The following is a 27,351-nucleotide window of genomic DNA, read 5'->3' on the forward strand; positions in this document are numbered from 1 at the left end:
CTTCTGCATCCACGAGCTTCTTCTTTGTTTCTGAGGTGGTAGCGACGCCCGGGGGGATGGACACAATTGATAAGCGCGTGTGAATGTAGCATGTGAAGTTTACACGTGAATTGAGCAAGGGTCAGGCCAATTGTGGTGGCAGGCAGCAAGGCAGCCCTCGCTGCAGCTATGCTGGACACGGCAAGCTACCAATGCATGCCATCACACACACACGCACACACACACGCACACACACACACACACACACACAAACACACACACACCTGTTGCATCCATCCGCGCCTCTGAGACTGCCTCCTTTTGAGCCATGAGAACCTTTTGCAGCTTATCCAGTTTCAAGTTGAAGGCACGCTGGTCATCCTCTCGTTCACTTTCACACATCTTGTTCTTCACCCTGTGATGTGGGTTGTGGATTTGGGACAGCAAAAGTGAGCGCATGCTTGCGAGCGAGCAAATGATGTGCGCTAAACATCGGCTCAGCGACAAGCATGCGCGCACAAGTAGTGTAAACACACGCACAGGCACACAGGCACACACAGAGACCCACAGAGACCCACAGAGACACGATAAGCCCGACTCTTCCCCAACACCCCACACCCCTATCCCGCCCGACGTACGTCATGTCGTGGAGGTTTGAGCTGCATTGGCTCGTTTGCAGCTGCATGGCGTCGCGGCTTTGTCTGATGCTCTCATTCTCTTGCTCTGTCTCTGCCAGTTTGCTGCGCGTCGACAAATCGTGCACAGCGAGCACAACCACAACAATCAGCGCCACCACCATCCAAATGCGGCCGGCCCGGCCGCTGTTGCTGTTTGGGCGGCGAATCGGCATGCTGCTCTCCGTTTGTGCGTGTCCAACGCAAACACGGAAGGGCGGAGCACGAGACGCTTTTTTTTAAGGCAACGAACAAACACAAGCACACCACACTCACAATGGGCGATGTCACAGAGAGAGAGAGAGAGAAGGCTGGGTCGCACTGCGTGAGACGCGTGGCGTGCACCAGCGAGCGCGTCGATGCTTGCTGGTGAGTAAAAGGAGAAGGGGAAGCGCTGTGACCGTGGGTTGTGCTTGGTGCTGTGCTGGTGGTGGTGCTGTCTCGTTTTTCTCTTGGCGCTTCGTCGTCTTTGCTGCGCCCATTTGGTGGTTGCGGTTGTGGAAGAGTTGGTGGTATCTTCAACAAAAACCGTGTGCAACGGGCCCAAGACGAGAGATAACAGTTTATTTTTTTCGCCGCTTTCTCCCCACTAAACAAGAAGACAGCAGCATTGGATATGGCGAAAGGAAGAAGCAGTGCGGTTGCCACTGCGCAGAGTGGCTCTGGCAGCGGGCTTGCTGATGTGCTGGACAAGGTCAATGCCGCCTTTGGCAGCACCGAAGAGCAGAGGGAGAAGACCATGTCCCTCATGAAGCTTGCCATCCTCGTCCTCGCTTGCGCCATGGGTTGGTTCATGGGCCACGGATGGTGTTGTGTTTATTGTAGAGCTGTTGTTGTGGATGTGGTTGTGTTGTTGTGCGTGGATGCGTTTGTGGATATGTGCGAATGTGTGTGTTTGATGGTTGCGAGTTGATTGCGCTTGTTGGTCATGTGCTTGAGAGTTGTTTGATGGTGAAACACACGCTCACCTCCTTTTCACGTTTCCTCGCACTCACACACACACACACACACACACACACACACACACACACACACACACACACACACACACACACACACACACACACACACAGCGTTTCTGTCTCGTCTGTTTGCGGTGATTCGGTTCGAGAGCGTGATCCACGAGTTTGACCCATACTTCAACTACCGCACCACCCAGTACCTGGTCGAGGAGGGCTTCTCCAACTTCCACAACTGGTTTGACGACCGTGCGTGGTACCCGCTCGGACGCATCGTCGGCGGCACCATCTACCCTGGCCTCATGGTCACCTCCACCATCATCTTCAAGGCCCTGCACTTTATCCACGTCACCATCGACATTCGCGACGTGTGCGTGTTCCTCGCCCCTCTCTTCTCCGCATTCACCACCCTCGTCACCTACCTCCTCACAAAGGAGCTCCGCGTACGCAGCGTATATCTGCGTGTGTGTGTGTGTGTGTATGCGTGTGTGTATGTGTGTGTGTGCGACCGTGCGTGTGGTTGTGTGTGCGTGTGTGCGACCGTGCGTGTGTTTGTGTGTGTGTGCGCGTGCGACCGTGTCATGACAAATGAGTGAACGTAGTTCAAGCCACACCAGTGACACATCAGTGACACACATTCACCCACACATGCCGTCGCTGCTGCTTGCAGAATGAGCGGGCTGGCCTGGTCGCAGCGTGCATGGTTGCCATCGTCCCCGGCTACATCTCGCGGTCCGTGGCGGGCTCGTACGATAACGAGGGCATTGCCATCTTTTGCATGCTCAACACGTACTACCTCTGGGTGAAGGCCGTCAAGACTGGCTCCCTCTTCTGGTCCTCCGCCGCAGCCCTCGCTTACTTCTACATGGTGCGCTTGCCGCAGTGTGCGTGTGTGTGTGTGTGCGTGTGAGTATGTGTGTGTGTGTGTGTGCGTGTGCCACACAGCGCTGCGTACACACTCACTGTGCGGATACATCCCGCCTCCCAATTGAGGTGCCTTCGTGCTTTCGCTCTGCTCACCATCATGGATGCCGTCATCATTTCAATTGTGTTGTGTGCAGGTGTCTTCGTGGGGCGGGTATGTGTTCCTGATCAACCTCATCCCGCTGCACGTCCTCGTCCTCATGATCACCGGCCGCTTCAACCAGAGCGTCTACGTCGCATACTCAACCGTGAGTCACTCACACACGCGTAGAGCATGCTGCTGGCTGGCGCGTGCCGTTGAGCTGTTGCCCATAGCGCACCTAACATTCACGCACACACGTGAAGTGTCTGCACCACACTAACGACATGCCCCATTCCACACACACACACACACACTGGGTTGCGAGCAGCTGTATGTGCTTGGGACGATTCTGAGCATGCAGATTTCGTTTGTTGGCTTCCAGCCGCTTCAGACGTCCGAGCACATGGGCGCATTTGGAGTGTTTGGTCAGTGAATCCTCCTTCCCACACCATTGTCACGCTCTACTCCGGTTGCTGTAGATTGATTGTGGTCACATGTGTCGTGTGTCTCTGTGTGTTGTGCGTGTGTCTGTGCGTGTCTGTGTGTTGTGCGTGTGGCTGCTCAAGGCTGCCCATCTTCACTGCCACTTCATCTCTACCAAAACCCATGCGCATTCCTCATCATCATCATCATCACCACCACCACCACCACCACTACTACTGCAGGCCTGTGCCAGATCTTTGCGTTTGTGCAGTGGCTGAAGAGCCGCCTGTCTGCGCAGGACTTTGCCACTCTCTCGCGGTTTGTGCTGTTTGTCGCCCTCGCCCTCGCCGCCGCTGGTGTCGGTGTTGCCACTGCGCTCGGCAAGATCGCCCCCTGGACCGGCCGGTCAGTTCCCCATCGTTATCATCGTTATCGTGGTTGTTGTTGTTGTTGTTGTTGTTGTTGTTGTTGTTGTTGTTGTTGTTGTTGTTGTTGTTGTTGTTGTTGTTGTTGTTGTTGTTGTTGTTGTTGTTGTTGTTGTTGTTGTTGTTGTTGTTGTTGTTGTTGTTGTTGTTGTTGTTGTTGTTGCTGCTGCTGCTGTTGTTGTTGTTGTTGTTGTTGCTGCTGCTGTTGTTGTTGCTGTTGTTGCGGTGCTGGTGCAGTAGTTGGGTCCGATTGCATCACACACCTGAGCGTCTTGGTCCTTTCACCTCCAACATCACCCCTTGTTGCTTTCATTCTCTCGCTCACACCGCCGCGGTGCCATGGTGTGATGTGTGTGTGTGTATTGTATGTCTGTCTGTGTGTGTGTCTTTCTGTGTGTGTGTGTGTCTGTGTGTGTGTGCGTGTGTGTCTGTGTGTGTACGCAGCTTCTATGCGATGCTTGACCCGACGTATGCGAAGAACCACATCCCAATCATTGCCTCCGTCTCGGAGCACCAGCCCACGACGTGGTCCTCGTACTACTTTGACCTGCAGTTTCTCGTCTTCCTCTTCCCGCTTGGCCTTTACTACTGCTTCAAGAACCTCACAAACGCCAACATCTTCATCATCCTCTACGGCGTCACCAGGTGCGGTGGTGGAAGCGGTGGCATTGTGGTGGAAGCGGTGGGAGCGCGGTGGTTGCAGAAGTTGTCTGACAAGATGCGCTTGTGATTGCCTTCTGTGGTCGTGCTCGTGTTCCCGCATCTTACTCACCACCCTACTCTCCTCTCTCACTCTCTCACATACACACATCACCATCACCGTACTGCTGTGCATGTGCAGCATCTACTTCTCTGGGGTGATGGTTCGCCTGATGCTCGTGCTTGCGCCCGTGATGTGTGTGCTGGGCGGCATTGCTGTCTCGGGCATTCTGACGGCGTACATGGGCAACCTCACCACCACCAAGAAGACGTCCGCCAAGCAGCAGCAGAAGGACGACGCCTCCTTCCCGCTCAAGACGGAGGTGAGTGCGCGCGTCTGTGTGTGTGTGTGTGTGTGTGTGTGTGTGTGTGTGTGTGTGTGTGCGTCTGTGTGTGTGCGTGTGCGTGTGCGTGGCATTGCTTCTTGCATCTTCGCATTCTTCCACCTCATGTATTCACACCTGTGCTGCCACCTGCCGTGCCCGACCACCGCAGGCGTCGGTTGGCGTGATTGGCGCGATGGCGCTGTTCCTGATTCTGTTTTCGTTCCACTGCACGTGGGTGACGAGCGAGGCGTACTCGTCGCCGTCAATCGTGCTCGCCGCCTCCCAGGGCGACGGCTCCCGGCGCATCTTCGACGACTTTAGGGAGGCATACTATTGGCTCAGGATGAACACCGACCACAACGCAAAGGTACAGCGGAATCACGGCAGGGAGGAAAGGGATGGAGGGGAAGGAGCGAAGGAGGAAGGCAGGGGGAGGGGGGAGGGAAAGGGAAGATGGGGCGGGGTCACAGTTGTAGCACGCGTGCATGGGGCTTGGATGCATCTTTTTGTGTTGCGCCCTGCCAATGCATATTTCACTCTACATTCCCCTTGGCCTTTCCTCATCGCTCACACTCCCCTCCCCCCGCCTTTTCTCTGTCGCAGGTGATGTCGTGGTGGGACTACGGCTACCAGATTACGGCCATGGCAGACCGGACGGTGATCGTGGACAACAACACGTGGAACAACACGCACATTTCGCGCGTTGGGCAAGCCATGGCATCCCCGGAAGACCACGCCTACGAGATTATGCGCGAGCTCGATGTTGACTACGTTCTTGTCCTGTTTGGCGGTCTCACCGGATTTGCTTCGGATGATATCAACAAGTTTCTCTGGATGGTCCGCATTGGCGGCAGCACCCCGCCAGGCGCCCACATCAAGGTGTGTCTGTGTGTGTGTGTGTGTGTGTGTGTGTGTGTGTGTGTGTGTGTGTGTGTACGGGTGTACGGGTGTACGGGTGTACGGGTGTACGGGTGTACGGGTGTACGTGTGTTCGGGTGTACGGGTGTGTGTGTACGGGTGTACGGGTGTACGGGGGTGTGTGTGTACGGGTGTACGGGTGTACGGGTGTACGCGCGCGAGTACACTTGTTTCAAAGTGTTGCGTGTTCGTGTCGTTGTACACGACCACGATTAACACGTCCTTCAACCTCCTCCCTTATCGCTTCCCCCCCCCCCTCTTGCAGGAAGCGGACTACTTCACGCCGTCTGGGGAGTTCCGCATCGACTCGTCGGGTTCGCAGACCATGCTCAATTGCCTCATGTACAAGATGTGCTACTACCGCTTTGGCGAGGTCCACACGGAGCCAGGTGCGCACTGCAGTGGAAATGGGGCGCATTCGGGGTGGGAGGACACGTGCACGGATGACTGTTGTTTGAACGAGATGGACTGTTGGCGGAGGGGCAGTGAGACAAGCGAACAGGCAGACAACGACAGGGGAGGGCAGGCACATTCACACCCATACACACACATACACTCACACACGCACAAACACACGCACACGTACACATGCACTCACACACACAACACACACACACACTCTCTCTCTCACACGCACACACACACTCTCTCTCACACACACGCACTCACACACACAACACACACACACACACACACACTGTCTCTCATTCCCTGCCGCAAATGGTGTACAGGCAAGCCGAGCGGGTGGGATCGCGTGCGGCAGGCGGAGATTGGAAACAAGGACTTCCAGCTCGATGTGCTGGAGGAAGCGTTCACCACAGAGCACTGGCTCGTGCGCATCTACAAGGTGAAGGACCTGCCCAACCGCGGCGTGTGATTGCTGCCTGATGCAATCGCCACATGACGGTGGTTTACGCGCTATGAACCATCGTCTGCTGTTCCCCTCGCCCCCTCTCTCCACAGATTTTTCTTTCATTCTTTTGAAAAGAGAATTGAGCGTGTGGCAGCGTTGTTGTTGTTGTTGTTGTTGTTGTTGTTGTTGTTGTTGTTGTTGTTGTTGTTGTCGTCGTCGTCGTCATGTATGTGTGTGCGTGTGTTGTTGTCTGTGCGTGTGCGTGTGTTGTTGTCTGTGCGTGTGCGTGCGTGTGACTGCTTCACCTCGGCAAGTACAACATCTGTTGACAAGCTGAAACATGGAAGAAGAAGACGTTTCTACAGTGGTTGTGGTTTTCTGCACTCACGCGTGTGAACAGGAGGGAAGAAGATGGAGGGGAGAGATGAAAACACGGCGCGAGCGGCGCACTTAGCATGAGAACAACTCGCCCATACACTCCGAGTGCGGGTGAAGGGAAGGCTTCAGGAACAGCACACGTGGCAAATCATGAAGTGCTACAAGGGATAACGGGCAGACAGCGTGCAAGCGCGCGTCATGCAAGGCAACACACACACACACACACACACACACACACACACACAACGCATACACAACACACACACACACACACCACATACACAACAACACAACACCACACAACATACACAACAACACAACACCACACAACAACGTTCAGGCGTCGATGAGCTTGATGAACGTGTATCTGTGGAGACCGGTGAAGGAGGAGAGGTGGACACGGAAGAGCCACGAGAGACCCAAGACGGCGGTGAGCCAGAACATGTCCTGGCGCACGGAGCACGGCAGCGACGCGCCCTCGCGGATGCCGAGCACGTGCTTGCGGAACCCGGCGATGGTGCGGTTCTCGTTGAAGTCAAAGTGGACGTCCCTGTGATGCGGAGATGGGGGTGGAGATGAGAGGGTGGAGGGTGTTCCTTGTTGAGCACAGCAACAACAGTTGCGTATGCACGCACGCTCTCACACACACACACACACACACACACACACACACACACACACAACACATACACAACAACAACACGCACACACACACGCACGAGCGAACGAGGATACAAGGACGCATAATGGACCTGTTGTTTGTGGCGATGAAGATTGCCTTCTCAGTGTTGTAGCGCTGAGCAGCGGACGCGTTGCTGAACGAAAACCCAAAGTAGAACTTGTGCTTCGTCAGGGAGTGCCTGCCGCGGATGTGTGCGTGTGTGTGCGTGTGTGCACGTACATGTGTGTTGAGTGAGATTGAAATACACAAAGATACGGGCGTGAATTGCATGTCACGACCAACAAACGACAACGCAGCTCAAGTTGCGACGGTAGCACCAATAGCACGCGATGCACACTCACGTGGGCGGCAGCCATTGCGGGCTGGAGTCACGCCAGTGCGGCATGGTATATGTTTGGCGGGCAGAGTGTGTGTTCACTCGCACTGACAAGCCGTATAGAGCGTGTGAGTGAGTGAGAGATGGGGTGTGTGTGAGAGTGAGAGATAGAGAGTGTGTGAGATAGAGTGAGTGAGTGAGTGAGTGAGTGAGTGAGTGAGTGTGAGTATGTGTGAGTATGTGTGTGAGTGTGATTGTGCACATGGGGGTGATTAGGATTTGGGCGATGTGTGCATGATGTGCACATGCATTTATGTGCATGCATGATATGCGATGCAAGTGGTGTGCACCTCGCTCAGTATAGTGTTCGGTGCGCGTGTTTCCGTTGCTGTCGCGAACGGTGCGGGTGCGATGGCGGGTCTCGTAATGGTAGCACTGTCGTGGATACAAGGGAGAATGGGATCGGGATGAGTACAGGTGAAAGGGAAGAGGGAAGGGAGGGAGACGCACCGCAACCAACGTTTGAGCGATGTGGGAGCGCACAACAGCACGTGAACACACATACATACATACATACATACATACATACATACATACATACATACATACATACATACATACATACATACATACATACATACATACATACATACATACATACATACATACATACATACATACATACATACATACATACATACACACAAATATACATACATACATACATACATACATACATGCATACATACATACATACATACATACATACATACATACATACATACATACATACATACATACATACATACATACATACATACATACATACATACACACACCTGGATGAACCAGTTGATGTTTGGTGGAGACTGCTGTACTTGCTGCACGAGCAGCTCGGGCTGCATGGTCTTGTTGCGCGTGAACGCGCCTGTGCTGGAGCACGTGCACTCAATGAAGTAGATGAGATACACGCCGGCAAAGATGGGCCAGAAGATGGCGGGGTTGTTGAGGTTGCTGTTGGCGGGCTCCGGGAGAACATCAAACGCTGCCAGGATGCGCAGGATGATGACGGTGAGGAGGCCCAGAGTGAACACCAGGCACATCTTGTGCTGGTTGCGCTTGATGCCGGCGGAGCAGGACACGTCGTCCTCGTATGCTGGAGGCAGCTCGTTGACATCCACCTCATTCTCTGCGGCCTGTGGCACATACGCAGGTGGCGCGCTCGGCACGCCTTGCTGTTGCTGCTGCCCTACAGGCGGTGGTGGTGGTGGCGGGGATGCCATGCCGGAGGGGTCCATCATTTCGGCCATTGGCGCTCCTGGCTGGCCCGGCGGCATCATCCCCTTCAGCGAAGTTGAAGTGACGGTTAACGCATGTGTGTTTGTTTGTACGCATGTGTGTAAGTGCATGCGTATGTGTGTTTGTATGCATGAACGTGAGTGTATGTGTGTGTATTGTGTACTTGCAACGTGGGCGTGGGTGTGTGCAAACGCATGTACACCTTTGTACCACCGCACGGCAAGTGCAGCGAACTTCTCCTACCAACAACAAAGCACTTCCAACGTCATACACAACAGGCACGAGCACTTCGTGCGCTGCAACAACAGCCTGCTGCTCACCTGTGGTGGCGGCGCGCTTGAGCCTGGATATGCACTCGACGTAGCGCTGCCGTACGCAGGCAGCCCCGTCGGCTGTGGTGGCCCAAACGGGCCAGCCTCGAGATCCTTCTTGTCCTTCTTCATCAGCGCCTGCCGCTCCTCCCCACTCATGGTGGCGGTGCAGTGGTGGTTGTGGGTGTTTTGGTGTTTTGGACGCGCGCGTGTGCGCGGGCGATATGGTGGTTGTGGGTGTTTTGGTGTTTTGGACGCGCGCGTGTGCGCGGGCGATATGGTGGTTGTGGGTGTTTTGGTGTTTTGGACGCGCGCGTGTGCGCGGGCGATGGTGGTGTTGTGTTGTTAATGTAAATGAACAAAGCCAGTGATGAGTCATCACAGTGTGTTGTTGTTGTGTGTGTGTGTGTGTGTGTGTGTGTGTGTGTGTGTGTGTGTGTGTGTGTGTGTTTGAACCATTCATGCCTCCATCTCTCTGTGCACCTTCCTTCACCAACATCTCCGCATATCCCTCCCATGGTCTTTCGCTCCTTTCTGTGTCGCAAAGTCTACTAGAAAGATAAGCGGGGGGGGGGGAGGAAGAAACAAGCAGTGACCAATGCCACGCGTTTCCCCTATGTACAGCACCAACCCACAGCACACAAAGCACAACAGCACGTGCGACGCCACACGCTATCTGCCGAAGAAACCAGACCGCACCACCGCCTTACGTTTGGACGGCGATGGCATGTATGGTGGCTCCTGCTGCCCACCACCACCACGACCACCACCATAACCACCACGAACGAGCGACGAAGCAGCAGCTGCTGCTGCTGCTGCAGTGGTGGACGATGAGGATGTTGACGGTGCTGACGGTGCTGAGGTGGCACCATGCCCCATGATGTGGTTCCCGCCGTGCTGAGCCTGGCCCGCACCTGCAGTGTCGACGCTGATGTTCTCGTTCATCTCCGATTGGATGCACAGGTACTCGGACAGCGTCGCTGATATGGCCACGCACGCCCCGTTGAGCAGCCACCACGACGCAGCGCTAAAGCAGTGTGTGTGTGTGTGTGTGTGTGTGTGTGTGTGTGTGTGTGTGTGTGTGTGTGTGTGTGTGTGTGTGCGTGCGTGCGCGCGCGCGTGTGTGTGTGTGTGTGATCATGTGTGCGTCATGGCGTGCGTCGAATGTGTGTGTGTGTGTGTGTGTGTGTGTGGGTGTGTGTGTGTGTCGCGTGAGTGTGTGAATGGTTGGGAGTGATTGAGTCCGCATGAACGAGACAAGCAGCAGCGGAACAACCAGCATGAATCACATACATGCAACCTTCACCACACCCACATCCACACACGTTCACATATATCACGTGCGCAGTCCTTACCGTGGAAAGCGAGTATACCCGATGCACGCAATCAGGTGAAAGAGGAAGATGGTGGATGCAAAGTCAAGACACTGCAACCAGCCAGTCATGCAAACATTCCAATGAGCACAAACGGAGGGGAATGCCATCATGACCGTAATTGTACAAACAGCAAGCGCACACACGTACACACACACATGCACACGCACACACACACACACACACACACAGAGTCGCTTACTTGTTTCGCACGGCGTACAAAGATCCGTATCAAAAAGCCCCTGCGCGAAAACAACACGACGCAGGCAGCGTGAGCTACGCACGGACAAGCCATGCCAGCGAATCAACAAGCGCGCCGCAAACACATGCACAAGACAAACATACACACACACATAAGGCACACGTACATGGCTGCAACACACTCAACACACAACGCACACCAACTCGCGCAGCAGGCAACGGATCGGACTCACGTCACCACAGCGTTCAATACAAAGGCGATGCCAAGCTGCCAGATCCCTAACGCCTGCGTCATGAAAGAAGTGAGTCCGTCAGAAAGGCTTGGAGTGAACAAAACAACACACACTCTCATGCACGAGTGCTATGAACACGTATTCAGTCAAGGCGGTGCGTGTGTGTTTGTTTGTGTGCGTTTGTGTGTGTGTGTGTATTTGTATTTGTGTGTGTTTGTGTGTGTGTGTTTGTGTGTGTGTGTGCGTGTGTGTGTGCGTGTGTGTGTGCGTGTGTGTTTGATTGTGTTTGATGAGACGCACCACGTCTGAGAAGATATAGTCCAGCGCCGGTGGTAGTGCCAGGGTATGAGAGATGGCAGCCACGAATATTCCAAGCGATGCGTAGTGCAAGCACTGCAGCGTGATCATCTGGAGCAGGAGCAGCCATCCATCCCACATGTGATAACGGAAGCCGCTGGCCATGCCCGCGGTTGTTGCCAATTGATACAACGACAGCAAGAAGCAGGCTTCGATGCGTAGGTACGTGTGATGCACACGTGGAGGGGTGCGTGCTGTGCGTGCACCTGTGCACGCGTGTGATCGACACACACGAATGAAGCAGGAGGGACAAGGAAAGAAAGCGCAACGGCAACTGTGTGTGTCGTTTCTTCTTCCTGTGTGTGTTTGAACGCCAAGAAAAGGCACGAAGATTAGTGAACATCTTTCACAAATCGCCAAGACTTCTTCCGCACAAAGGGTTGTTGTTGTTGTGCTGGAGGTGAAGGGCAAGCAGCCAAGAAGGCAAACGAGAACAGCCAGCCAGCACATCGCTTGGCTTTGCTTGGCTTGGCTTGGCTTTCATCTGAGCCAAGCACAGCACGGAGACAAAGATAGAGAAGACAGAGAACAGAGTGGGAAGAAACTACCATTGTCTGAGTGCTCGCTCGTGCGTGTGTGCGTTTGTGCGTTCGTGTGCGCATTAACTGTGGGGAGGCACCCTGTCAGATTGATGATTCATAGTGTGCAGCTCTCGAGCGGAGACAGCAATCAAGCAAGCAAGCAACCAGCAGGCAAGAGCAAAAGGCGAGCGTGCTTTAAGCAACGCATCTCGTCTCCTCTCCGCTCTCTTACACCAACACACCGATGGACGAAAACGACCAGCCCGACTTCACGAGGGAGCCACCTCCCTCGCCACCCTCCTCGTCCTCATCACCTTCATCTGCAGCATCCACATCTCCGCCGCGCGATGTGCAGCAGGGCGGGCCTTGCGCCTTCCCAAATACTTACATCCATCAGGCCGTCGAGTCGCAGTATTCAAGTGCGTGGCCGACACATGGCGTGTTGTTGTTGCTTTCTCTGTTTGTGACTTCCAACACGCACATCACGTTATGGCTTGGCGTTGTACAGCTGTGTTATGTGCCTTTGTGTCAGATGATGTCTCGCGGCCTTGCTTGCCTGCCACGTACTCGCTGCTGCTAACACATTGGCCCTTTTCTCTTCTCCACCCTCCCCCTCTTCTTCTCCCTCCCTCCGTCCCTCTCGCGGGTGCGCGGACAGAGTTTACAAAGCTGGCGTCCAGCATAGCGAAGCTGCCCATGCCAGATGATTGCCAGCCCGCGAACAGCTACACTGCACCGCAGGGCGCAAACTGCTTGCTCGATCCACATCTGATCAGATGCGATGCTCCCATCGGTACGTCTGTGTCTGTCTGTCTGTGTGCGTCTGTCTGTGTGTGCGTCTGTGTGTGCGTCTGTCTATCTGTCTGTCTCTCTGTCTGTCTCTCTGTCTGTCCGTCTGTCTGTCTCTCTGTCTGTGTAGAGACGGCCATCAAGGCCTGCCAATCCTCTTGCCTGCTCCTCAGCCCTGCATTGTGATCGCGCACTCACATACCACTCGCTCCTTGTTCTCATCATCCACACTGCAGAAGCGAACATTGCGCGCGTGGTTGATGAGGCGCTTTCTGACACGAACGATCTCTTGACGCCGCGAAAGGGGGATCTCGTGGAGGTGATGTACACCGCCATCGACGACGACACGACCGAAGTGGTGCGGGGATGGACATGGGGGGGGGGGTGTTGATGAGTGATGGGTGATGGGTGATGAGTGATGGGCTCATGATTGCACTTGGAGTGAAGCGCCAATGTGATTGTGTGTGTGTGTGTGTGTGTGTGTGTGTGTGTGTGTAGTTTGTTGTGCGTGGTGAAATACACGCACGTGTTCATCCATTCACGAACCAACTCAAGTGAGTGTCCCTTATTCCTTCATTCTTATCCTTCTGCTTCCTCTGTTCCTGTGCATATGGCACACAACACCATGTGTTCACGTGTGTACAGCGATGGCGCGGGCACATTGGGCTGCTGAACACATCAAACATGGAGATGCTGAATGAGAGTGATCTCTGTCGCGTCAGGCGGTGAGTCAACATCCATTGATACTGGCTTTTTTCTGGTGGTGATGGTTGTGCTTGTGGTGGGTGTTTGCTGTTTGGCTGGTGCAAGCTGTGTCTCGCTGTCAGGTTGACAATCGTTCTTACCGCCCTGACGCCGCTCATGACCTTCGTCACGTCACCACCATTATCACCATCGCAACCGTCACCATCATCACTGATGGCAGGGTTGCGTTTGGCCACTCGCTTGCCATCCCCACATTTGCGCCACTCGCTGTCACGGAGAGCGCCACCACAGCCAACGGTGCCCGCAAGGAAGACGTCTCTTGCCATGCGAATGATGACAGCGAGGTGCAGGAAGACGAGGAAGGGGAGGAGGAGGGACGGGTGGTGTGTGCCTGCAAGCACCGCCACTCCCCCTTGTACCGCCAACAGCACGACGGCCGTCGTGTGCACGACGCGGAGTGCCCGCGATCGAGGCGGCGCGTACACTGCGGCCTTCAAGTCGGTGACCTCGTCCTCATCTCGAACCATCACAGCCACGACGATGGTGGTGGTGATGGTGATGGTGATGGCGATGATGGGCAGGAGGAGCCGCCAGCTCTCGTCAACGGTGCGTTGCTGGTGGTAAAGGCGATGATGGTGTTGGGAAGGGTGTGCCATTGTATGCCGTCTCCTGCCACCTGATATCCTGTCATGTCAGCCCACTTGCTGAACATGAACACTTTGACTTGCACGTGCATGCCGGAATGTCATGAGCCCACGCATTTGTAATCGTACTTGCGCTCATACACCCCGACAGTGGCCTGTGTGCTGACACTCACACAACTCACACAACCTCCCCCTTGCTTCCCCCCCCCCTTGCTTCCCGCCCCTCCCCACCCCCAGTGCTGTTCCGCGGGCAATTGGTCGCTGTGGCCCGCGGCTGCCTCAGCTCCATCTTCGCTGACCACGACGATTACGACGATTACGAGGACGACGAGGACGAGGACGAGGACGAGGAGGAAGGATATGACGACGACGATGTCGATGAGGAAGAGGGTGTGGAGGTGGATGGGGTGCGTGACGATAATGTGGGTGGAGGTACGCTGGGTGCGGATGCAAGGGAGAGGGGGTGGCGTGGGAGCGAGGTGGCAGCAGCGGCGGGAAACGGCACCAGCAAAGCTGGCGCTGGTGTTGTTGTCGTCGATGATGATGATGATGATGATGATGATGATGATGATGATGATGAGGACGAGGAGGAGGAGGAGGCAGAAGTAGAAGGACGTGAAGAAGAGGAGGATGGTGAAGTGCATGGGTTGGCGGCGTTGCTGTCACCGCAGCGACCTAGAGTTCGCCAGGACAGCAACAGGTGAGTGCTGCCACTCTGCAACCCATTGCCTACGGTTGTTCTTTGAAGAGCGTTTCATTTTCTTCCTCCAACCTCTCTCCTTTCTCCACTGGTGTTGTCGCCTGTTCGTCCCTGCTCCTCTTTGCCACTGGCTCCCACTTCCACTCGAACTTTCTCCCTCTTATCCCAACACGACCTCACATCACCGCCCGGTTCCTTAATCAACCAACAACCCTCTTGTCTCATCCACAACCCTTCTCATGCCCACCACCGCATGACCGTGCACCGCATCGATCACTACAGGAGCGACGCGTCGTGGTCGAGCGTCATCATCCACGAGACGGAGGCGGACGACACGGGCCACGATGGCGACGGCGCGGACGATGGTGCTGATGGCGGAGTGGTTGAGCAGGACATAATGCAACAACAACAACAACAACAACAACAACAACAGCAACAACACCAACACCAACAACACCAACAACAACAGCAGCAGCAGCAGCAGGCAGCAAGCGACCTGTCGTCGTCACCATCGTCTGCATCAGCAGCGGTGTCCGTGGAAAAGACCGGTGACACCGCCTCCATCCCTCGCACCGCAATTGTGGCCGGTGGCGGGTCGCGTGATGGCGGGATCACCACGACCAACCGCAGCGGTAGCATCACCAGCAGCAATGCAACAGAGACCACCGTGCGTGTGTACGGAAGTGTTGACGACAGCGATTTCAGCACGACCACGAGTGCATCTGTCAGCGAAAGCAGCCGCAGCAGCCACGAAGCCAGGCAACGCAGCCACAAGCTTCACCACGACCACCGCCACGAGCACGACATGGACGACCAACTTCAGCAACAGCAGCAGCAGCAACATCAATCACACCATGTCGATGGTGGTGCTGGTGTCGTAGATCACCAGAGCAGCCACCGTGATGGCCGCGCTCTCCCTGTATCGCGCACGGGGAGTGGACGACAGCAGGGCGCACCACGTCTTCGCCGCCACGACAATGAAGACCATGACGATGATGATGATGATGGTGGTGGTGGTGGTGGCGAGAGCGGGCAGTTGTCGCGGTCTGCAGCGTCTCGCTCGTCTGCACGAAGTCAACGCGTGTACGCGGACACTGTCAAGTACAGGGTGAGCAGTCAGTGGTGGTGGTTTGGATTGTTCGTGATGTTTGTGATGTTCGTGATGTTTGTGATGTTTGTGTTGTTGGTGCTGGTTTGTGTTGTTTTGTGTGTGTCGCTTGATGCGGCTGAAGCTGTATTTCGTGTGCCTCATTGACATGTGCTCACATGCACGCGCGCGTGTACGCGGATATACTGCAGCCCCAGTGGCTGATTGACTTTTCAGAGTTGAAAGTGGAGACTGTGATTGGACGCGGCGGCTTTAGCGAGGTGCGCTGGGGTTGTGTGTGTGTGTGTGTGTGCATGTATGTGTGTGTGCATGTATGTGTGTGTGTATGTGTGTGTGTGTGTGCGTATGTGGCTGTGTGTGTGCATGTATGTGTGTGTGTGTGCATGTATGTGTGTGTACATGTGTTCATTGTGGTAAGCATCACTCCGAGCTCTTCGTTGCTTCGTGCCTGTTCTCACCACCCACCCGCCTCACCAACCTTATTCATCGAACCACTGCTCAGGTGCTGCGCGGGCGGTGGCGTGGCGAAACCGTCGCCATCAAGCGTCTTCTCTCGGAAGTCTGCAACGACCACAGCAAGGTGAGCATGCAACACTGGTGGTGCTGGTGCTGATGGTTGTGCCGGTGGTGGAGAGCATGCAAAGTGTGAAATGTGCAACGTGGAATGTCTTGTTCTCCTGTACACGTGCTATGCAAAAAAAAAAGAAAATGCATTCCTGGATGCGCATGCGTTTTTGTGCCTGCTTTACAAATGCTGATCATCGTGCGTGTGTGTATGTGTGTGTGTGTGCGTTTACGAACAGACTGAGGCGCGGCTGCTGCAAGAGGCGGAGTTGCTGCATAATCTCCGCCACCGCAACATCATCCAGCTCAGAGGTGGACGACGACACACGACCCTGCGCACGATTCCTGTGTGCTGTTGCCCACAGCCATGTCTCTGCAAACGCAACTAGTGCACACACGCACACACATATTCAGACTTACTTCCACATACACAACAACGCGCATGTTTGTACTCACTCACACACGCACATTCACGCACATTCACGCAAACTCACACATTCACACATTCACACGCTCCATCCCACCTATTTGCCAGCCGCGTGCATTGCGCCGCCCAACTTCTGCCTGGTGCTCGAGTATGCAGCACTCGGGACGCTGGCGAAGCACATTGGCAAGGACACACTCGACCCGGCCCGCTTGCTCGACTGGGCAGCGCAGATCGCAAAGGTCGCGGATTGGGTTTGCTGTTTTGTTTTGGAAATTGGGGGGGGGGAAGGGTTGTGACAGTGGTGTATTTCGTTGGTGGAGATGGTGTTGAGTGACATCTGCCAGCGTCGCTGCATGCACTGCTTTCGCATTGAACCATTCGCGTTCTCACACCACCACCGCCACAAACCACCACTTCCACATCACCACCACACACCGCCACAACACATCCATCAGGGCATGCACTATCTGCACGATGAGGCGCCGGTTGCGCTCGTGCACCGCGACCTCAAGGCCGACAACATCCTCGTCGCAGAGAACCACGTCCTCAAAATCAGGTCAGTGGTGTGTGTGTGTGTGTGTGTGTGTGTGTGTGTGTGTGTGTGTGTGTGTGTGTGTGTGTGTGTGTGTGTGTGTTTGTGTGTGCGTGCGGTGCTTGTTCTAACCCGACTGAATTCTTTCCGGTGCAGTGACTTTGGGCTTGCGCGCGAGCACACGCACACGACGCGGGTTGACCAAGCGGGCACATACGCGTACATGAGTCCTGAGGCAATTCGCCAGTCCGTCTTCTCAAAGGCGTCGGACGTGTGGAGTTACGGTGTCGTCTGCTGGTCCATGCTCACGGGAAAGGTGTGCACAGGTGGTGGTGGTGGTGGTGGTGGTGGCATCCATGTCTTGGGCAGCTGTGTTTTGTTTGAGGTTTGTTGCGTGTGACCCAGCCTGCATTTGATCTCACATACACACGATGCACAATACACAATACGCTCCAGCCGCCCTATGAAGGTCTGGACTTTGCTGCGATTGTGTACGGCATTGGCTCAAACAGCCTCACCCTCCCCATCCCAAACGAATGCCCCGACCCTTTTGCTCAGCTGCTCAAAGGTGCGGTCTTGTGAGCTTGAGCTTGTCTGTGTGTTTGTCTGTCTGTGGGTGTGTCTGTCTGTCTGTCTGTCTGTCTGTCTGTCTGTCTGTGCGTCTGTGTGCGTTGCAGATGATTTGCGCTCTATGAATGAGTCGTGTGCTGTCACCTATTGCTCACGTCTCCAACCTGTACATGTGTGTGCGTGTGTGAGTAGATTGCTGGCAGCGCGAACCGCACGATCGCCCAACGTTCGCGCAAATCCTCGTCATCCTCGAGCGGGTAAGACAGCGGTGTTGATTGCGTCAAGATAAAGGATTGGTTGGCGATAGCTTGATGACGAGTGAATGGATGCACGGATTGTTTCAATGCATCAGCTATTGTTGCGCGTGAGCGCGCGACATACGTCGCACCTGCACCCCACGCATGTCACAAATGAATGCCCTTCTTCATATCACACGTTCACGATATCACGGTGTCACCCTCTGCAGCCGCGGCCGGCAGGGTTTGAGCGAACGCCACGCATGTCGTTCAAGAAGATGCAAAAGTCCTGGCACAAGCAGATACAGGTGCACTGCTGCGGCTGCCCATGTTGATGGTGGTGGTGGTGGTGGTGGTGGTGGTGGTGGTGGTGGATCGTTGAGCGTCTCCATGGCAGTGTGTGTGAAAGAGTGTGCGTACTGTGTGTATGCATTGCGTGTAACTTGATGCACAGATGTGTTGTTGACAGTTCACTGACGGCAACTGCATGCCGGTTGCTTTGGGGGTGTGGTACAGTCTGCACTGGCGAGGATTCGGGAGGAGAAGGTGGAACTGGTCGGCAAGGAACAAGATCTCTTGTGAGTCGTGATGATGTCTTGGAATGCACAGTTCTCTGAATGGCCTTTTGTTGCGTCCCCCCCCCCCCCATTTCACGCTTGCGAGCTCGCCTAGTCGCAACACACAACACAACACACACACACGCACACACCCACTCACTCACCCACTCACACGCACACACACGCACACAATGCACGCACACACACGCACGCACACAATGCACGATGCCATGGCCGTCGTTCGCTCCAGGCGCAAGGCGCAGGAGCAAGCGGCGCGAGAGGAGGAACTGAACCGGCGCGAACAGGAATTGGCAGCACGCGAACGATCACTACAGCACCAACAGCAGCAGCAGCAGCAGCAGCAGCCCCCACTTGATGCTGCGTTCTACTTGGCTGCTGCTTCCCAGCCCTCCGACAGGTGAGAGGAAAATTAATGGCACGGGCTCGTGGTGGTGTAACAAGTGGGGGGGGGGTCCGGTGTTCGTGTCATTGGGGTGACAAGTTTGTGTGATGCGGTGCAACACAAACACACACACACACACACACACGCGCGCGCGTACTTGTACAACATCTTGCATGCCTGCTCACCTGTGATTGCTTGATGGATTTTGTGCCACATGTGTTCACGTGTGTGTGTATGTGTGCGGTGTCAGTGCGAGGACGCCTGCAGCCGTGCGTCAGCGGCAGCAGCGGGTGCACGCGGCGCTGCGGAGAGGGCGCTCCCAACACGTGCCGATTGACCAGCTCATTTCGCCCCCGAGCGACTTCAGACACATCACGCACGTCAGCGTACGTTTTTGCACGAAGGCGAATAGGACGGAATGGAATTTGTTATTTTGAGGGGGGGGGTTGGTGATTGAGGTGATGGACATGGTTGTATTGTGCATTCTCGAATGTGGAACTGCAGGCACAAAGAACTACCACCTCATCGCCTGCCATGTGTATGTGTGTGCGTGCGTGTGTTCAGGCGGATGAGTTGGCGCGACAAATGGTTTCGTCGCCGTCATCGTCGGACCAGCACTTGAAAGTGGCCGAAACTGGTTTCCTTCGCATCCTCTCAGGTACAACACACCCATACACACACAAACATGTACAAATATGCACACACACGAACATGCACACGCATGCAAACAAGTACTGTGAGCACTGTGCGCCTTGCAGCGTCACAACATGTGACTGTGTGTCTGGTGCGTTATTGCTCCTGCAACCGCTCATCCCTACCGTCGTCCTTCGATTCCATGGTACTCACCGCCATCACTGCAACAACCACCCCCCCCCCCCCAATGTTAACCATCATCACCATCCTCGTAATGACTGCGCGAAGATGACGATTTGGCATCGCCCTCGCGACTGGATGGTGCACGATCCGCTATTTCTCCACACGCACACGTCGACACATCACGTACGTGCACGGGCGAAGGGGTTGGGTGAAGTGCGCACATGCTGTTTCGTTTCATGGCATCGTGCTATTTTGTGGTGGTTTGTGATGCACAGGCACGCCTCACAACCTCACTCACCATGATTCACTCCTCGTCCACTTCTCCTCTACACCGCCACACCCTCCATGTCATCGGTTCTCCCACCCCACCACTCCCTCACCGCCATCACCAGCGTCTGCATTTTCTGCGCGTGGTGACGGTGCGACAACACCGCGGCGGTTTGGGGCGGCGCAGCAGCAGCTCTCCTCCGCGGCAACGAAGGCTGCAACACCATCGTCATCGTCAGCTGCAGCAACAACGCCAACAACACCGGGCAGTGGCGGGAACGGTCACAGAGGTTCGTCCACGTCGCTGTTCAACCCGTTTCGCCGCGGCCACGCCCGCAGCAAATCGGACGTTTCATCCGAGCACCAGAAGCAGCAGCACCAACAGTCGCCCGTGAGTCCCCTTTCAACAGTTTTTTTTTTGTGTGTGTGTGTGTGTGTTCGTGTGTGTTGCAGTGACAAGCGTTGTGGCAGCTACAATGGCCTCTCTCCTCCAGCTCTCCCAACGTGAACCCCACAGTCACACAATCACACAATTATCACATCCGCGCGCTCTCATTCGTTATTCCCACAAACACACACACACACCACAAACACACACGTCGACTGCCGACAGGATGTTGCGCCCGATACGCCTCGCCGCCGCCGCCGGTTGCTGTCCTTCTTCAGGCGCGGAAGCGACGGGGCAGGCGGACCGGACATCCACATCCATCCACCAAAGGAGCAGGACCACCAGCACGGTGACGACGATGACGACGATGAAGATGGTGATGAGAGCAAGCACCACCACCGCCGGCACCACTACCTGCGCCGCCGCCGCCACCACCACCACACGCCGAGCAAATCACCGGGCGGGATTGAGCGGGCGGAGACAGCTCCCGCTAATGTGTTTGATTCGCAGCAGAGCCACAACGACGATGGTGACGGTGACGATGACGATGAGGGTGGCAGTGGCGATGATGGTGGTGCCGAGAGTGGTTCCACGGATGGGCAGAGATCAAAGAAGGACAGGGGCTCCAAGAAGAAGAAGAAGAAACAGAAGAAACAGAAGAAAGAACACCGACACAGCAAGCGGGAGGAGAAGAAGAGCAAGAAGAGCAAAGGGTCTCACAGTGATGATCAGCACCAGCATGTGGACGGCGCACCTTCCGCCACTGGCAATGGTGACGGTGATGGTGATGGTGATGACGATGACGATGCTGCTGTTGTTGATGATGGTAAGGAGCGACGAAAGTCGCAACTTCAACGGCAGCGCCGCCTGCCAACGAGCACCACCGATGAAGGTGATGGTAGTGATGGTGGCGCGATGAATGCTGTCAAACACAATGTGGTGTTCTTCGCTGGGCAGGGGACGTCGCCGGGCAAGCGCCCATCTATTGAGCGTCGACACTCCACATGATAATGATGATGATGATGATGACGATGATGATGACGATGATGATGATGATGATGATGATGATGATGATGATGATGATGATGATGATGATGATGATGATGATGATGATGATGATGACAACGCCGAATCTTCACTTGCACTTGTTTGCACGTGTGCAAGATTGGTTACATTTGATATTGCCACCACTCCCACTCTGATGGACTGCACTCTCTGAGGTACAACCACATGTACTCGTGGGTGATGAATGATTCAGACCACGTTCCCTCCTCCATGTGCATACACCGCTGTCTCCTCGCAAGTTATGTTTGGTGTCTGCTTTCTTTTTCGTTCCCCCAACACACAGCACGCGCTATGCATGGCATTTGTGCATCTGCACGCAGTGCTGCCCGTATTGTTATGCCATTTGTGATAAAGCTTTTCAAGCTCGTGAAAAATGCTCTCGCTTTCTCTCTGCGTCTCCCTCTCATCGCTGCGAGCGTGATGCCAATACAAGTCGTTTATTCCCGTTAGCATTGAAATTAGAACTTAACAACCACACACGTGCACACACACACACACACCACGCGCGCGCATACATGCAGCTAGACAAGAGAGAGCAGGTGGGACCAAACTGTCATCAACATGAACAGGGGCATCTTGATTGCATACACAACGACAAGCACGACGAAATGTGGAATGCATTTCAACAGCTGCCACATGTCCATATCTGCCATGCTCAGCTCGTCGCCGTAATCAGCGATATCGTCATCCTCAAGCAGTGACATCAACCTGAACAACTCAAGCGCAGCCTTCAACTCAAGCAATGACTCCATCACACCATCCTCATCCTCTTCCTCCTCCTCTTCCTCCCCATCGACATGAATATCACGAGGGTAGCGATATTTCTCTTCCTCCCCCTCCTCCCCTGCCTCCATTGCACTCAACACCCCGTCCAGCCACTTTGCCAATCTCTCACGCGTGTCCTTCGATGCCAACAGTTCTTCCAGCTCACCTTCCTCCAGCTCAACTGCGTTCCAGCCGTCCAACCAATCACCACCACCACTGTTACCACCATGATCATTGCGACCGCCCTGACCGCCTCTGCCCGCATTTGGCGTTAGCCGAACCATTTTCGGCTCGCCCGCATGTGATGCTGCGCCCGTGCCCACTCCTCTTCCTTCTCCGTTGTCTGCCCCGTGCTGTTGCTGCTGCTCGTGTGTTGCATGCGCGAGCTTGAGTTGCGTCAAGGGGCTGGGCACGCATATCCCCTTGCCAGAATCTGGATCCACCTGTCGCAGATTGTACCCGTGCTCGCACACAAGGCAGTCCCGGTCGTGGCACATGTTGGTGTCTTTGCTCTGGCACACAGCACAGCCAGGCGCACACCGTTCACACTGGTTCCAGGGGCTGCATGCTGGGTGTGCGCTGCGGGGACACGTCGGTTTGAACGAGCGCACACGCACTGAAGCCGTTTGCAAAGTGAACATGTGTATGTATGTGTGTGCATGTGTGTATGTGTGTGTGTGTGTGTGAGAAAAGGGTTGGTTCGCACGGGTAGCAGTGTTGGAGAGGGGTCAGGGCATTTGCAGTTTAGAGCGCATGTGTGAGGGCATATGTACAGAGGAGCAACAAGCGTGAGCACAGTGTTCATGTGAGCATTCACTGACATGTGCATGTTCCCGTCTTGTCACTGGGAGAGGCGAGGTGCAGCGTGTAGCCGCTTTGACAAGCTGTGCATTCGTGTGGAAGACAGAGCAGCTGCTGTCCCTGGCACTCGATACACCCATTGGGGCAAACCATACACCTGAAGAAAAAGCAACAGAGCAGACACAAAACCAAGTGTACATGAGGTGTGTGTAGGTATGTATGCATGTGTATGTGTTTGTGCTTGTTCGTTTGTTTGTTTGTTTGTTTGTTTGTTTGTTTGTTTGTTTGTTTGTTTGTTTGTGTGTGTGTGTGTGTGTGTGTGTGTGTGCGCATGTGTGTGTGTATGTGTGTGAAGAGCAGTGCGCTTGACACGAGCAAGCAATCAAGGCCCGTGAGTGTACCACACACAAGACCACACAATGGATGGCCAGGCCTGCGTCATTGCCACCAACCTGTTCCCTGGTCGGCAGCGAGGGTTGCTTCGTGGACAAGTTTCCATGAATGCTTCCTCTGTTGGCCGGCAGAACAGAGCAAAGCAAACAAAGGTCGACAATGAGCACAGCATGCGCAGCAATAGGTGGAACCACCAACCAGTGCGCGAAGCACGTACGACCAATTCATGGCCTTCACACATGCGGCAAAAGGTACAGTCCAAGCAGGGATTAGTTCACACACCTTCCGGCACACACACGCCAGTGCCATCCGAAAACCTACACATGCCAAGCAACAAGCAACAACGCCATGCTCGCGTCAATCAACAACGTGGCAACATCATTCACGCGGCACGTGTCAAGGCCACACAAAACCAAACTCAAAAGCAGTACGAGCCAAGAAAGATAAGCTAGCGCTGGTCTTGGAGCTGGTGGACACAAACGTACTTGACCATGAGGAAGTACGGCTCCTTGCACACCATGCAGTCGCTTGCACCACAAGTACTGTTGTCCAAGTTCTGACAGAACAGGCAACTGTGGTGACAGCGTGTGCACTAACCGCCATGACATGCACATGCGTGTGCGTGAGGGTGTGAAAGGTGTTTGTTGTGTGTTTGTGTGTGGGGGGTGTGAGAGTGTGAAAAGCAATTGTGTACCATGTCACTGTCACATCACTCAGATCACATGTCACATCACACATGAGACTGCGGTGTGTGTGTGTGTGTGTGTGTGTGTGTGTGTGTGTGTGTGTGTGTGTGTGTGTGTACAACGTCTCCACATGCCGTGCACGACAGGCGTGCTTCTCACCTTGTTGTGCGGAGAGCATGTGGGGCTGGCTCCTTGTGGGCATGTTGGTTTGAATCCAACCTCCCCCTCGCTGCCTCCAGCAGCAACCACGAACAGCACGCCCGCCACAACCAACACAACCAACACCAACACCCCGATCATCCTCATCACCATCTCTGTGTCAGCAAAACTTGACCCTCTTGTTTGCGATTGGTAGAAAATATACGTCAATTTTCCACCCGGCGGTCCTTGCAGAACAAACCAAAACAACAAAGACGATGATGGCGTGGTCCATGCTGTTTGGTGTTGTTGTGGCAGCGTTGGCTGTTGCTGTTGCTGCTGCTGTTGATGCCACTGGCAGCGTGGAGCAGGTACGCCAGTGTGTGTGTGTGTGTCTGTGTGTGTGTGTGTGTGTGTGTGTGTGGAGTGAGTGAGTGTGTGTGTGTGTGTGTGTGTGTGTGTGTGTGTGTGTGTGTGTGTGTGGAGTGTGTGTGCGGCGGGTACGTGCGTGGTAGAAGCATAATTTGTCGCTTTCCTTTCAATCACTGGATGCTTTTCCCTGTTTGCCGTCTGTGTGCCTTTCAAACTTCTCACCCCTCAGCACTACCCGACACGTCTTTTGAACCACACAACGTTTTGAACCACAATCAGATTCACCTGTCACTGACGGGCATGACGACGGAAATGGCAGTGGACTTTGTGAGCACAAACAGCAGCACGTGCAACGTGCTGTATCGCCCACAGGGCAGCTCCGATCCCTATTCGCACGCAGCGTCCACTGTTGGATGGCACTTTTCGGAGATTGGCTTCCTGCACCAGGCAACCATGAAGAACCTCAAGCACAACACTCGCTACCAGTATCACATCCAATGCGCTGACGGCAGCTCCTCCCAGGTGTGGGTATGGTTGGTAGTTGGTTGTTTCGCTTTGCACATGCGGTTTGGAGGATTAGGAAAGCAACGTGCTTTACTCACACGACTGTTGGATGTTGCTGATCAGACAATGTCGTTCGTCAACGCACCCCAGCGGGAGGGCGGCTTGAAGGTGGCGTTCCTCGGTGAGCTGCTGTCGCGCTTTGACTTTGCCGTGCTTCCCAACCACTTGCCTCAGACCTGGCAGCACATGCGAGCACTCATTATCGTCACACTATTGACATGTTCTTGTGTGTGGACACAGCGGACTTTGGCCTGAAGAATGATGTGTCCATTAAATCACTGCTGAACGCATCAGCCCACAACGAATTTGACTTTCTCATCCTCGGCGGCGACTTTGCATGTGCGAAGGATCGTTGGCTGTATAGATTTGTTGTGTATGGGTGTATGGGTGTATTTGTATGTGTATGAGTGGGTGTGCATGTATGTGGACATACTTGAATGCGAGTGTGTGTGTGTGTGTGCGCGTGCGTGTGTGTGTGTGTGTGTGTGTGTGTGTGCGTGTGTGTGCGTGTGTGTGTGTGTGTGTGTGCACACGACCTTGCTGTATGCGTTGTCCGCTCTTGCTGTACTCACCTACTGTGCTGCGTCTACACCATGTCCTTTGCGGTTGTTGCCAGATGACCTCATGGCGAATCACAGTCAAGTATGCTTTGGCAGCACGGCTTTGCCCATCCATTGCAAACACACACGCACGCAAACACGCACATGTACACGCCGTTGACTGCGTCCCATCTCACGCCGCATGCGTGCACGGTGCAACTGCTTCTTCTAGATTGGCAACGCTTTCATGAACACACTGCAGCCCCTCACAAGCAGCATGCCTTTCATGCCAGGTGCGTGCTGTGAATGATGCAATGACCATCAAAGTGATGTGACGGCTTTGCACCTCAAGCCCCTCCTCTCTGTTTCTCCTTCTCTCTTGCTATTGTCATCCTTCCACGCACGCACACATATGAACACACATGTGCACGCATATGCGTACACATGTACGCACATGTACGCACATGTACGCACATGTAACGCACATGTAACACACACACACACACGCACACGCACACGCACACATACACACGTAACACATACACGCACACGCACACATACGCACACGCGCACATATTCACCCACTCGCCAGCGCCCGGCAACCATGAGAAGAAGGACAACTTCACGCAGTACTACCGGCGATTTGAGGCCGTGGCCAAGAACGCGGGCGCACACAGCGGCACCAACTCGTCGTTCTTCTACTCGTGGGACACGGACAACGTCCACTTTGTGGCCATCGACACGGAGGTCTATGTGTTCTACAACGAGACGCAGCACTCGCCGCACCCGTTCACCGCCGAGCAGCAGCTCGCCTGGCTGGAGGACGACCTCGCACGTGCACACGCCAACCGGGACAACGTACCCTGGATCGTCATGTTCGGCCACAAGGGATGGTACATGGACTTTGAGCCAGACACACACCACGGCCTGCAGCCAAAGCCCGTCACCAACTTTACCGGGTTTGATGCCCTCGCCAACAAGTACCAGGTGGGCTGAGTGGCTGCGTGTGTCTATGTGTGTGTGTGTGTCTGTCTGTCTGTCTGTCTGTCTGTGTCTGTCTGTGTGTGTGTGTGTGTCTGTCTGTCTGTCTGTCTGTGTCTGTATGTGCCTGTGTGGGTGCAAAACATACACTGGCACTGTCATGACATACGATGGCATTCGAATCAACGGCACCGCATTCCCTTTACCCTTCTTCCTCTCCAACTCACTGCGCTTCCACCCCCCCTTCTCCATTCCTCCACCACGCCCACCTCAACAACCACCACCACCACCACTGCTGCTGCTGCTGTCAGGTTGATCTGTTCCTCGGCGGCCACGTGCACATCTACCAGCGCTTCTTCCCTCTCCTCGGGCTGACACCTGGACTCCAATACGCAAAGTCAGCAATTG

General features: G+C 54.7%; 8 protein-coding genes across 8 annotated transcripts in view; 4 read left to right on the forward strand and 4 right to left on the reverse strand.

The window, feature by feature from the left end:
• Positions 1-829, reverse strand: part of PTSG_08041 (uncharacterized protein) — a gene marked incomplete at its 5' end in the record, with an annotated part of 9,429 nt that extends 8,600 nt beyond the window's left edge. The window contains 3 exons of the mRNA XM_004991005.1: positions 1-30; positions 264-394; positions 618-829. The exon at positions 1-30 is cut by the window's left edge and continues 87 nt beyond it. Of these exons, the coding sequence (XP_004991062.1) occupies positions 1-30; positions 264-394; positions 618-829 (373 nt within the window). The remainder of the gene's footprint in view (positions 31-263; positions 395-617) is intronic.
• Positions 830-1,191: 362 nt separating this feature from the next.
• PTSG_08042 (oligosaccharyl transferase) lies at positions 1,192-6,444 on the forward strand. Its single transcript, XM_004991006.1, has 12 exons — positions 1,192-1,438; positions 1,727-2,055; positions 2,283-2,480; positions 2,674-2,784; positions 2,947-3,043; positions 3,284-3,446; positions 3,911-4,111; positions 4,308-4,488; positions 4,661-4,858; positions 5,095-5,370; positions 5,675-5,798; positions 6,141-6,444. Exons 1-12 carry the CDS (start codon positions 1,270-1,272, stop codon positions 6,284-6,286), a joined length of 2,193 nt encoding a protein of 730 aa, XP_004991063.1. The 5' UTR covers positions 1,192-1,269; the 3' UTR covers positions 6,287-6,444.
• Positions 6,445-6,903: 459 nt separating this feature from the next.
• PTSG_08043 (uncharacterized protein) lies at positions 6,904-9,559 on the reverse strand. The gene is made up of 6 exons (XM_004991007.1): positions 9,258-9,559; positions 8,478-8,981; positions 7,989-8,073; positions 7,664-7,745; positions 7,393-7,500; positions 6,904-7,190 (listed from the first exon to the last, which is right to left on the reverse strand). Exons 1-6 carry the CDS (start codon positions 9,405-9,407, stop codon positions 6,977-6,979), a joined length of 1,143 nt encoding a protein of 380 aa, XP_004991064.1. The 5' UTR covers positions 9,408-9,559; the 3' UTR covers positions 6,904-6,976.
• Positions 9,560-9,779: 220 nt separating this feature from the next.
• On the reverse strand, positions 9,780-11,738 carry PTSG_08044 (uncharacterized protein). Its single transcript, XM_004991008.1, has 5 exons — positions 11,356-11,738; positions 11,056-11,108; positions 10,824-10,863; positions 10,604-10,674; positions 9,780-10,275 (listed from the first exon to the last, which is right to left on the reverse strand). Exons 1-5 carry the CDS (start codon positions 11,515-11,517, stop codon positions 9,921-9,923), a joined length of 681 nt encoding a protein of 226 aa, XP_004991065.1. The 5' UTR covers positions 11,518-11,738; the 3' UTR covers positions 9,780-9,920.
• A 34-nt stretch (positions 11,739-11,772) lies between these two features.
• PTSG_08045 (TKL/MLK/MLK protein kinase) lies at positions 11,773-18,790 on the forward strand (the record flags this gene model as incomplete). Its single annotated transcript, XM_004991009.1, has 17 exons — positions 11,773-12,352; positions 12,592-12,726; positions 12,959-13,080; positions 13,368-13,447; positions 13,648-14,033; positions 14,309-14,771; positions 15,054-15,879; positions 16,071-16,139; positions 16,382-16,459; positions 16,683-16,755; positions 16,979-17,109; positions 17,326-17,426; positions 17,559-17,718; positions 17,859-17,970; positions 18,165-18,229; positions 18,439-18,516; positions 18,725-18,790. The coding sequence occupies exons 1-17, from the start codon at positions 12,178-12,180 to the stop codon at positions 18,788-18,790; spliced, it is 3,120 nt and encodes a 1,039-aa protein (XP_004991066.1). The 5' UTR covers positions 11,773-12,177.
• A 193-nt stretch (positions 18,791-18,983) lies between these two features.
• Positions 18,984-21,647, forward strand: PTSG_08046 (uncharacterized protein; the record flags this gene model as incomplete). Its single annotated transcript, XM_004991010.1, has 5 exons — positions 18,984-19,183; positions 19,419-19,554; positions 19,733-19,826; positions 20,377-20,642; positions 20,865-21,647. The coding sequence occupies 5 exons, from the start codon at positions 18,984-18,986 to the stop codon at positions 21,645-21,647; spliced, it is 1,479 nt and encodes a 492-aa protein (XP_004991067.1).
• Positions 21,648-22,125: 478 nt separating this feature from the next.
• On the reverse strand, positions 22,126-24,610 carry PTSG_08047 (uncharacterized protein). The gene is made up of 6 exons (XM_004991011.1): positions 24,509-24,610; positions 24,149-24,255; positions 23,946-23,980; positions 23,723-23,780; positions 23,291-23,427; positions 22,126-23,085 (listed from the first exon to the last, which is right to left on the reverse strand). The coding sequence occupies exons 2-6, from the start codon at positions 24,181-24,183 to the stop codon at positions 22,226-22,228; spliced, it is 1,125 nt and encodes a 374-aa protein (XP_004991068.1). The 5' UTR covers positions 24,184-24,255; positions 24,509-24,610; the 3' UTR covers positions 22,126-22,225.
• Positions 24,611-24,726: 116 nt separating this feature from the next.
• Positions 24,727-27,351, forward strand: part of PTSG_08048 (uncharacterized protein) — a 3,870-nt gene continuing 1,245 nt past the window's right edge. The window contains exons 1-8 of the mRNA XM_004991012.1: positions 24,727-24,858; positions 25,139-25,381; positions 25,487-25,544; positions 25,664-25,762; positions 26,040-26,065; positions 26,195-26,255; positions 26,555-26,949; positions 27,255-27,340. Of these exons, the coding sequence (XP_004991069.1) occupies positions 24,766-24,858; positions 25,139-25,381; positions 25,487-25,544; positions 25,664-25,762; positions 26,040-26,065; positions 26,195-26,255; positions 26,555-26,949; positions 27,255-27,340 (1,061 nt within the window). The 5' untranslated portion in view covers positions 24,727-24,765. The remainder of the gene's footprint in view (positions 24,859-25,138; positions 25,382-25,486; positions 25,545-25,663; positions 25,763-26,039; positions 26,066-26,194; positions 26,256-26,554; positions 26,950-27,254; positions 27,341-27,351) is intronic.

Source organism: Salpingoeca rosetta, assembly GCF_000188695.1.
Source record: "Salpingoeca rosetta unplaced genomic scaffold supercont1.21, whole genome shotgun sequence".
Taxonomy (NCBI): domain Eukaryota; class Choanoflagellata; order Craspedida; family Salpingoecidae; genus Salpingoeca; species Salpingoeca rosetta.